General features: G+C 39.3%; 1 protein-coding gene across 19 annotated transcripts in view; it reads right to left on the bottom strand.

The window, feature by feature from the left end:
• ABLIM2 (actin binding LIM protein family member 2) overlaps window positions 1-12,055 on the bottom strand; it is a 134,843-nt gene that overhangs the window by 57,995 nt on the left and 64,793 nt on the right. For all 19 annotated transcript variants that reach the window (XM_062638765.1, XM_062638767.1, XM_062638770.1 and 16 more), the window contains exon 6: window positions 10,381-10,474. In XM_062638765.1, coding sequence (XP_062494749.1) covers window positions 10,381-10,474 — 94 coding nt within the window. The remainder of the gene's footprint in view (window positions 1-10,380; window positions 10,475-12,055) is intronic.

Genomic DNA, 12,055 nt, shown 5'->3' with positions numbered 1-12,055 from the left:
GCATCCTATCTCACTGCATCAGTCAGTAAAGTAGCTAATAAAGGAGGAAAAAAAGTAGACAAAATCATTTAATGTGTTAAATAAAGTCATAACTATTTGGTTCCTTTCCTGAGAATGAAGATTTCAGTACTCTTACCTTTAAAAAAATTATCTTGTTATCAAAATGCACTGTGGTAACTGACATCTTGTACTGCTGGGAGTAAACAGCATGTGGAAGTGAGAAAAGGTTACACTGCTGCAATGATTCAATCATATCAAAGCATATTTTCCATTTTAAGGGTACAAGAGTGTGTTACTACCACTGACTGCTTATTAAGACAGGTCCAAATCCTGCCTTCCTCATACAGTAAAATCTCCAAATGAAGTCCTAACTATATCTTATCCTGAACAAAGATAATGGAAGTCAGGCTACAAAACACTGAGCCTGCTGGTATACCAAGGCATGGTGTAGTTGCATGACCCAGAAACAAAGCCCACAGAAGCCTGTGCATTCTTAGTCAAAAGCTTTCTGCACAGAACAAATCTGTTGGAGAACTGGGTCATCACCAACCAACCACCTCTTCAAGCAAGAGGAAACAGAATAAAGCAAAAACCTGCTGAGAATCAATAAGCCTTTCAACCAGGCAGCTTCTCACCCTGAAATGAAGGACTAAAGCTCTTAAGCTCTTATGAAAGACCCAGGACTCAACTGCTGCTAAGCGGAAGGGAGTTATTATTTGGGATGGGAAGGGGAAAAATACTTAAGTACTGTTCTGATGGGTAGAAGTTTAAAACTTCAATAAGATGATAAATATTTCCTGAATGATTTTCATTCACATACACCTTCTCATCCATTCATTCATTCGAACGCACTGTGATTTCCTCAAGTGCACTTCACAATACAGCTAATAGCAGAAATACAATTCAGTTTAAAGTCAGGAGCTGCGCAAGTTCACGCAGAATGATGGAATAATTCAGGTTGGGAAGGACCTCAGGAGGTCATCTAATCCAACCTCCTGCTCAGAGCAGGGCTGATATTCAATCAGATCAGTCTGCTCAGGAATGTGTCCTGTGGGATACTGAAAAACACCAAGGATTCCATGATCTCCGAGAAGATCGCTCCAGTGCTTAGTTATTCTTACACGCTCATAACTCTGCCATTGCATCCACACAGTGGCATATTATGTGGACTATACTGGCTCCACAAACTGTGTTCTACAGGGTATTTTCAAATTAGAGTGATGATATTCAGAAAATCAGATGACCTTTTTTGCTTGAAGTAAAATACTCTGCTCAGTTACCAGACTTAAGTGTAACTACATAAAATCTGCACCATGTTTCTAGCAAAGCCAGCATTTTGCGTATATTACAGAAGAACTTGAAGGATTACTCAGTACTCAGTAGCAGTTGTATACGATAATGGTTAAGTTAGTAAACAGCTGTCATGTTATCTACTGGGTATGAAGGGATAGGCAACATGATCAAGGCAGAGGTATTTGGCAAAATATTTACTGCTTATGTTAAAACAACAGTACTGAGGAGAGAAAAGTGTGAGACCCAGGGGATAAAGAGACAATTATGTGGAGGAAAACTTCTACTAATTCCCTTAGTCACAGTAGACCTGACTCACCATTGAGTCACTTCAGCAGCGTGCCAGGGCAAATGAACCATATTCAATAGGGTTTACACCAGTGTAAATGTAATGTTTTGAATTAATCATTCTCCTCATCTTCTCCATACTGGATTCATTTATCATCTTACTAGATGCCAAGAAACAATCATGTGAATGTTCAACACATGCACCTGCAGCATTACTTAGAGCTTCAGCCGCCTTGCATGTACAGTTATTTCATATTGTCTTGGTTCTGGCTCATCCCTCTGTACTTTGCAGAGCCTTGAGACTTCCCACCCACATCTGAGTCATTTTTTACTGCCTCCCACACACTCTTTATTCTTCCAGGTATAAACTGCAGATCAAATGTACCAACAGGGACATTTATCTTGGAGCGATAGTAACTGGGCTCTCTGAGAAAATTTCCTAATGCTTGTGGAAGAAATAAAGAAAACCCCAAAACCCAAAAAAACCACAAACACATTAAAATCCTAAAGGGAATAACTGAGAAAAAGAAGGAACAGAAAGAAAATTCAGTACTGTTATAGCTGTAATTCCATTCTGTAACATCTGCAAACAAGTTCTGACTCAGGAGCAAATTCAGCCCTGCTGCAGAGTCAGGCAAAAGTTGGAAAAGGCCAACAGCGTGCTTTTTCTACAGAATCCTGTACCTGATCTTGCAAACCAAAACAGTCTGTTATGCCTAAAATCACTGATTCTGCACTCAGTTGGATTTTTTATGCAATGAGCGATCTGCCATTTTTGTCTTTTTCTTCTCAGCTCTGCAAATTTTTCTTGCCACCCACTGAGACTGGAAGAGGGTTTTGTTTTCCATTTGCTCAACAATCTACTTCCTTCTTTCCCACTTGCCTCTTCCACTCCTTAAAACACTCTTACAGGCCAAGACAAGCTGCAGCTGGCTCTCACGTCTGCCATCTCTTGACAGGGGAAAGGGAGTGCAGAAGGAGAAAGATGACTTGCAGACATATTCTCCTTTATCTTCAACTTTGCAGCTGTGCATTAGCCCACCCATTTTAGACAGGAGGAATGAAGTTGCAACCCAACACTGAACAGCCCAGGAGAGAAAGCATGATTTATCAGATGAAGACAGCACTGGTTGTAGTGATCCAAGCTGCAAATATCCAAGGACAGAAGCTGTCTCTCATTCTGTGCCTGAATAAGGCCTGATATTTAGGATCCCCAAATTTAGCTGGATCTAGAAATGCTGCTGTCTTATGCAGAACTGATATTAATAGTCCTTCCTGGAAGTAGAAAGTTGCTACTTTCAGACTCATCCAAACATTTCAAGTTCAAGGTACTATTCAGAAGTTCTTACTTTGAGGGTGGAAAAAGAAATATGAAGAAGCACAAAAAATTCTGAAGACTGGCATGACGAAAACTCTTAAAGATACAAGAAATAAAACTGCTTTTCTGCTACTGCAGACACACTGAACTGTTGTCACATGGGCAAGAGCATTCTGGAGATATCTTCCAAACAAAGGCAATGGTCACTAAGTGCACTTACTGCTGCACCACTGTCATGGTTCAGAAGAGAGCTGGAGGAGGCACCTGTGCTGTTGGCTGTATTGTGGGTTGGTAGGTACAGGGCACTGCAAAGCAGCGGCTTTGCTCACAACAATATACCCTGGGTGTGTGTCAGATCACCAGAAATTAAATTATACAGAGCAATGGGATGAGGAACTGAAGACATCCAAAAAGTGCAACATTTACATTGTCAAAATATTCAAATGCTGGCAAATAGTAACAATAATGCATCACCACAGCAACACACTGCTTAGAGAGGCATTGTAACAGACATACTGTAAGCTGTTTGTGTCTGAGGCTCAGGAGGTATCAAGGTGACCGTGAGAACCACTGCTTTGATGCTTTAATTAATTAATTGAGATAGTTTAAGATAGGTAACTGGTATTATTTTTTTGTATAATTTGAGAAGGCAGTGGACACCCTTCACTGATCTGTCTGGCTCAAGAGTCTAACTCTGCAAGAAAACCCTAACACATGCAGACCCACACAGGCACAAATGCACAGCAGCACTACTGGGGACTTCTTCCATACATATGAGAGAAATCCTCAACAGAAAAGCAAGCAAGCAACTGAAACAAAAAACCCCACAAGCGCTGCAACAGTCATTCTTTCTTCTCTATTAACCAGAAGTTCAAATCTGAACTTCTTGTTTGTATTATTCAGAAACAGTTTGCAGAATCCCTTAGTTTGGTAAAAATATAACAGGCTTAACATATCACCAAATGCTACTCAGTGCTGTTCTTCAATAAACATAAAAACTGACTTATAGGGTAAAAGCTGTGCAAACAGTTTCTTTCAATATGCACTCTTTTTTCCTGATTGTTTTTAATAGTTCAGGTAATAAATATACAGAGGTATAGTTCTACATCTTTCTGGAGAAGGAAAGGATGAGGGTGGGATAAAGATAAGAGGAATGTATCTAAAACAATATAACTGTACTACAGAAAAGGCTAAAATCTAAGGTCAAAAACATTTGCATTGCCATTTATATGCTTGTTGACAGTACTTTTAATGATGCTTGTTTTAAAGCAGAAAGTCTAAGTCAACTGTCGATTAACACTTACTCAGCCAAGTTCAGATACTCTGCATTGATGATCAACCTGCCTTTGCAAACCAGCAGCCCCAGATGAATGCAAGCAGCACTGAAACAGAGACTGTTCTCAAGCTGCAAAATGCCTTGCATCTCAGCGAACACTATGCATCAAAAGTGCTAGTTAATGTTTCCTACCTTAGAGGGTTTCCTTTTGCAAGAGCTAATGCCGATCTATTTAGATGCGTCTCTTTCCTTCTTCTCTCATGACAGGAGAAAAACTGGTGTAGAGAGCAGTTTCTAACTGAAGACTAGCACTGACACTTGGATCCTTCTGCTGCACTGACAACCCTCACACGGCTGCCCATGCTACAGGAAACCCTTCGCTCTTACAGACGGAGCTGCTTTTATTGCATGTTTCAGTATTAATGACTGCATTATAAGCTGCTGCTCAAGTACTTTTCACACATCACTAGGTTTTGTTGTTAGTGAAACAGCAGGGTAACAGACATTTCAGAATGAACCATTCTTCCACACTGCAGGCAGAAACTGGTACACCCTGCTATAAAGAATTAGTCTCGTCTCTCTGCTATACTGAGACTTTCATAAAGGGAAAGGCAATTGATTTACAAAGTGGATGTGGCTACAAACAAAAGTGGCTTACCCTAGGGCAAAGCAAAACACACATACAAAAAATTTAATTTTTAATTAATAAGTCACTGAGTTATAAATGGCATTTGACATATACATTATTGTCATTTCTAGTCTCATTCCTGCCTAATGCCTATTGCGTTTGTTCCTTTATTTTAACGTAGCATACACTCGTGACTAATAGATTTTTGAAAGATTTATTGATTATACTTTGCTAGACATTTACACATACTAATAATCCATAAATATGTCAAACCGTTCTTCCTCCACATATACTGAGTGCCATGATGCCATGTCAGGACATCAAACACAGCAATGGAACCCATCCTTATGTTTAATAAGTGAAACCAGCACTTGTAAAACACATTTACACCACAGCCATGTAGGTGGAAATCATAGGAAAGTTGTAGACAGAAGTATAATCAAGTACTGAAAATACCCCTCACTGCTTACAGAAGCAGTTGGGTTTCATATAAATAAAGACAAAAAGACCTTTCCAAAAGCATAACTTCCAGTGTGCTCCACTGTCAACTTTTATTCACATGAAATGCAGAACAATGGCTAGTAGCAGTGGAGATCTAGCTTGTTCATAGCTACCAGTATAGCTGGTCATAGAGGCGTTCTGTCAGGCAGCTCAGCCTTGCAATTGCTGGGCTGCAGTTGCCTATCCAAACAATCACAGTTGATCCCCTTACAGCATATACTGCATTTGCCATCAAAACACCTCAGAAGGTTTTCTTTGGGTAAGAAAGCTTCCTTTAACAACGTAGGAAATCATCAGCTGAAACAGCAGATAAAGGGAAACACCCCCCAGCTCACATCTTGCTATGGGGTGTCAGTATCAATGAAACCACAGGAAAAAACCCACACTCCGTGCAAGATATACCAGAGAAAGTACTTTAGAAACAGTGGAAGAGGTTACTCCAACTGCACAAGGTGGTAATGAGACATCATCTGGTGTACAGTGCTCATGCACACTGACAGAAGGTGGTTCCAGCTAGCAATATATGGCGAGAATGTCCAACAGCATCACCAGAAGAGCCTGGGGCTGACTTTATTTTTTTGAGGGGTAATGGTTTTTAACTAGGAGGGGAGATTCAGGCTGGATGTGAGGAAAAAGTCTTTTACAATGATGGCGCTGAAAAACAGGCACAGGTTGCCCAAAGAGGTGATGGATTCATCATCCCTGAAGACATTTAAGGCCAGGCTGAATGTGGTTCTGGACTACCTGATCTAGTTGAAGATGTCCCTGCTCATTGCAGGGGATTTGGACTAGATGACCTTTGAAGACCCCTTCCACCTCAAATTATTCTATGATTTACAAGCAGAGGAGAATTTGGTTCATTCAGTTTTTCAAAAATGAAAGTTGTGAGAAACTAAGGTTGTTCTCCATAAATTATCTTTAGACTTCATCGATTAAAAGGGAGAAGATCAAAAAAGCTAAAATCAAACTGTACCCAAAGATTTAGTAACTATGCACAGACTATTTTAAAATAGAGGTGCCAGAACTGAATTAAAGTTTCTAAATACTGGATGTTAAGGAAACACAGGCATGTTCCCCAGGAGAGGGCACCAGCAGGAGTCGCACAGCTCCTCCACACACCTCAACAGCCTTCCAAGCCTCTGCACAGCCTGTTGTGGGGGAAGGACTAGGAGGTAGGCAACCCACCCCTGCTTCCTCTGAGCAAAAGACAGCTAGAAGGCTGATTAAAAATCATGAAATAAATGGGAAGGGTTTTCCTGATTGAAAAGGATTTGTATCAGGCTCTGAATTAGAATGTGAAATACAGTATATTTTTAGAAAAAAAAGGCAAGAACACTTATTATGTCTTTTTTTATGACATGCTCATTAGCGCAAGCTCAGATTTTAATTAATAAATAAGTGCTTGTGATAGAGAAAGAGAGGAAAAAGTATTTTTAGTGCCAAACACAGACAAATAGATTGCAACATGACAAAAGGGAGATGGCTGGTTATAAAAATCAACAGCTTGTTATTTTAAAATGGGTTTATATTCTGTGTTATTGCCTGGTTTTAGCTATTACTGGATTGGCAACAGAGCTACAGCATAAGCACTAAAAAGAAACCTTTTTCTCCCTGAAGGTTTTCAGTCACACAGCATTTTTAGTCAAACTATAAACTCCAGACACCTCTTGATCCCCATTTAAGTTGGCAGGTTTATCAACATGTATGGTCAGGGATAAAACACAGCAATTTCTAGGAGAGGACTGACGCTGCACTGAACAGTGCTCTGTATGCTTCCTGAGCAAAGTGAACCTTGCCCATAAAAGCACTGGTGGGCAGGGGTTTTACAAAAGAACAGCAAAACCGTTGCCTTTGAAAGCAAAAGAAGAATTTATGGTCTCCGTAAATTAGCTGCTCAGCCCCTTTTGTACCATTTCCAGTACAAGTTCCCTGGGAGACTGGGGCCAAGCCAAGGTGGACTGGAAGGGAAGAAAGAAACAAGAAAGGAATTCTAAACAGAGTTATCCTGGGTTTAAGCTCATTTACTACATGGTATGAATCTGGCCCTAATAAACCGGACTGAAGGATGAATTTAAGTAAATCATCACTGTATTTGGTTGGCAACCTACAAAACCAGCTATATTTTTATAAGTTATCAGTAACTCACACTAACTGCCTTCTCCTTCCTCCTCAGCTGAATAAACACTTAAAATGAACAAGTGTTGGAAAGGGAGATAATATTATAAAATCTGGGCACACAATAATCATGGAAGCAGCTGTCCTCCTGACATTATCACAGAGATCAGAGATGGAAAAAATCCTGTTAGCTCATATAGTGCCTCCCTTTGTCACTGCAGGACTGTTCCCTAACGTAGATTTTCCAGTGTCTTGTCCAATCTCATTTTAACACTAAGTGATAGCTTCCAGCAGCTCCCTTGGGAAACTATTCCTCTGCCTAATAAGCACTGCTGTTAAGATTTTCTCCCAATTTAATAGCAATTTGCCCTATTATTTCTGTGTATCTCCAGATTATTTTCAAGATGGTAAAAATTGAAGTTTTGAAAAATGCGTCAGGATTCCAGACACTTCCACAAAAAATACATCCTCTAATGAAAAACAGGTATGGCTACTTTTTACTTTCTTTCTGTCTTCATGACCAGGAGAATTACAAGCATATCAACAAGCGACAAACACACACTGAGCTTGATACCAGACAGACAGAAGAGATCAGCCTCAATTGCAAGCCTTCTGAACAAGTCCATCTGCTGCAGACAAACAACAAATGACTTAACTACGTTAGCTACAGATAATGGTCTCTGCGTTCTTTCAAATCTGCTTGCTTAGGTCATGACTTTTAGTCTATCTTCCTAATGAAATGAGGTGTGCACTACCTCCTCACCTGATTGCTCTCCATGGCCAGCACTGAAACTCAATGGCCATTAAAGTGACCCATTAAAGAAGTCAAAAGGCTCATGGAAATCACAGGCTGATCACCATGCAGAGTGTCATCCCCTGACCATATAAACAGGCAGTGGGAATGTAAAGAAAGGTCTTGAGATACTTCATTGGGAAGCAGAGGGGATGGGAGCAGGTATTTTGGGAGATGTCATGAGGAGCAGGACCTACTGTGACAGTGGAATGCTAGGACACAGCACAAGCACTTGTGTTCAGGCTTCATCAGTTCTGTTGTACACAAACTAAAATTGCTTTATACAATCTTATGGAAAGAAGATTATACACCATAAAGTTTCCAGGTTATTGTAACAAGCCTCCAGACACTAAATAACTTTGTAGCTGTTCAAACCCATTGCCTGCTTCATACTAACTTCAGCCTAGCTTTCCTGCCTGTCAGTGACACTATCTGACCCTGCTGTGCTTTTACAAATTGTGAAAGTCCTTTCTCTTCGTCTTTTGCTAAAAAAGGTTTCAGAATCTTGCATCAGTGTTTTTTCCACAGCTAAATGCCACAGACTTCAATCAAAGTTGCTCCCAGCCTGCACCAGTACCAAAGAAAAGAAAATCACTGTCATCAAAATAACACTGGGGAAGGGGAGAGGAGGTGGACGTATACATGCACTAATGAAAAACATCACTTAGAACTACAAAGACATATGCAACCAGTCATGGTAAAATTCCTACTACAGCTTTTCTCAAGTTTGTTGCTGGTCCATTTATAACGAAAACAAAGATCTCTCCTATTCAGTATGCTCTCACCAAGCAGTTAGAAGAAACAGGTATAGACACATGTGCCCCCAGGTCCCACAAATCCAATTCAGTACTGTTACTGTGCAAATCTTTTTGTCTTTTTTTTTTTAGCTTTCATCATCCACAGAGCCAGTAAGGACCCAACTCTTAACCACTTCAACCCCCATGCTATTGTTTAGCCATACTGTGGGTAAAATATGACCAAATAAAAACGTATTTTAGGACAGATAAGGCAAGAACAGGACAGAAAAACACAATATTGTGAAGCCAAAAGAGCCAGTACAGAAAATGGAGCTTCTGTTCTTCTTCAGTCTTAATCACTCCCTGTAGCCTGCTGTGAAAAAATGCACCTCTAATTTTCTATAGCTTTGACCATGACCCTCTTGCCTCTCCATTCAGCTGTCTCCCTTATTGCACTGAATCTAAGTTAATTGGCTTCACCTCCAAAGCCCACCCTCTCTTACCGCCTTTCTTTCACTGTCAAAGGCTGGCATCTCTGAAAACTTATAGCAGCTTCCACTGGCCACATCTGACATTTCTGATATTTTTTACATGTTTTCTTCTGTTGTGCCTCTCCCGCTTGAGAAAGCTGCCTTCACACTCTTAAGACACCAGCTTTCAGAGACGTCTGTAAAAACATCTGACAACAGAAAAGCCTCCCATGCCTAACCCTAACATTGTATCATGCCATCTAGCATGGACTCTTGTTTCCTTCTAGTTGCTTCTCAGTTCCTACCTAGCTGTAAGTGTCCACCACTTGGATAGTTAAGTCTTCATATGACTCCCATCCGATCTTTCTCTGATAGAAGTCCTTTAGGACCTCTCCAGGCTTTCTTAACTGAGGAAGAGAAAGAAGTGAACTGAGTGATCTGGGGAACCTCTTCCTAACTATTGCTAAGGCTTCACAAAATACAGGAAAAGGCAAAAAGTAAAACTGGATAATCATTGAACACAGGATAACAATACAATTAGATGCAAAGATAAATTCTATTAAGATCAAAAGGATATATTAATTCCTGGGTGCAAAAATACATTTCAAATGATTCATTTTAGTTTTAAAACAGCTTCATCCTAGCCTTTTGGAACATAAAACAAAATAAAAAAGCAGAAATTGCAAAGGAATTTAGCATAAGTATCAAAATGTGCCCAATAACCCATTCACTTATTACTTCTGCTACCTGAACATTCTCCAGACCATAAACATCCATTTAGGGAGTTCGTGTATTACAAAATCATTAACAGAAGAAAAAAAACAGAATTACAGAAGTTCCCAGTACTCCATAAAGTAACATTAAACTGTTGCATTAACACTCACTTGTAAGCATACAACTACACTAAAAAGAACAAGTCTCTCCGTACACTCTGAGATAGTTTTGAATGACAGGTTCTCCTTACCTCAAGCACTCTGCCTGTGATATACTTTTCACAATTGTCACATCTGATCCCAAACTTTGCATGATAGTCCGTTTCGCAATATGGAACACCATCCCTAGGAAAGAACAATAGCACATACACAGATTGCTTTTCATAGGCTTACAGATTTACTGATTTACAGCTAAAATTTGTTAATGCTTCAATACTTCATAGGGAGTTTATGGACTTTCCCACCTCCCAGACATTTTTATTTATTAATTTTGTAAAGAATTGAGTAGTTAATGAACTATTCTGGCCTGAGTCTACTGCAATCCTGCTTTCCTGCTCTGTCACTGAATTCAGCCATCATCTTTGCCCTTGTCACAACACGTAGTCTCTGAGACCGTCACACCATTTTTTGGTCTCTGAGACCCTCACACCATTTTTTGGTATAGTATTACTCATTAACTTCTTCTACATTTTTCCCCTTTTTTTGGAAAAAAACAGTTATTTCCACATTTCTCTTTACTTATCAAATTTAGATCACAACTTTATGAAGTTTTACACTTAGACTATTAAGCCAATGAATGAAAATAAATAGCTCTAAAAGAAACTGGAGACTCTTCTCCTGTTTCTAAGTGCAAGTTACACATTGTTGAATATATTTAGTGTGTTACGCTAAAACAGCCCATGATCAGTCAGATTTATTAGCAGAGACATAATTTTATTCAATATTTCCCTGGAGAAACATAAAAGTTAATTTTCTTGTATACAAGTTTGATTGCTTCGAGATGAACCTATAAGTTATCACAATAAATAATTGAATTAATTGAAGGCAGGATGTTTCTTCTCTTATTTTGTTTGGCATTTAGCTTTTTCAAAAAGAGGATTTAATGGTAATTATATCTTTAAAATTTATGGGGTTTTATTATTAAATAACAAGCAAAAAAAAAAGCACTGTAGCAAACTACAGCAGAATAGCAGAACATCTGAGATAATGCACAACCTTTATTTGAGAACACCCTTTTATTATATATTGTTTCTCCCCTGCAAGCTGTGAAATTAAATGTTATACTCCGATTAATCTAAACCCAAAGAATCATTGAAAGTCAGTGGGACATTGGCTCTGAAGCTCCATCATCTCTGGCCATTAGGGACTGAGTTATTTAGTTGTTTAAGAAGATTTCATCATATCAACACACTTCTCTGAAGGAGAAATTAATCCCAGGTGCCTTGGCCAGTGAAAGCCCTGTACCTCACTGCACCGATATGAGTGTTGACATGGGACTTGGTCTGCATGTGTGCTTTGTGTTGCTTCTCATTGCTGTCATCACATCCAGTCCAAATCTGACAGCATGAGGGTCTGGAGCAGCAGAAAGTGTGATACATACCTCCTTAATGAACTTTTGGAGAACATTTCTGCTTATGTGAATCACATGGAAATGATAGTACGTGCTTGTTCACATAACAGCATTGCACAAAGTCAAACATAAGTAACTAAGGGTGTATCTGTGGGGCTTTGTAGCATACTGCATCCATTCCTTTCTATAGCATAGCTGTTTTGCCAAGTCCCATTCCAGATAAATACACAAATTCAACTTTTACTTTTCTTAATTAATATTTTTATGCTTCTGATACAATTTAGTTAATAATTTAAATAATAATCTCTAATATTTATATACCCCCAAACATACATGAGCAAAAACTAAAGGATATG

This window comes from Pezoporus occidentalis, unplaced genomic scaffold (genome assembly GCF_034315485.1).
Source record: "Pezoporus occidentalis ecotype Australia unplaced genomic scaffold, CSIRO_AGI_Poc_V1 ctg58, whole genome shotgun sequence".
NCBI lineage: Eukaryota > Metazoa > Chordata > Aves > Psittaciformes > Psittacidae > Pezoporus > Pezoporus occidentalis.
Note: the sequence above shows the minus strand (reverse complement) of the source record. Positions and strands in the feature narration are given on the sequence as shown.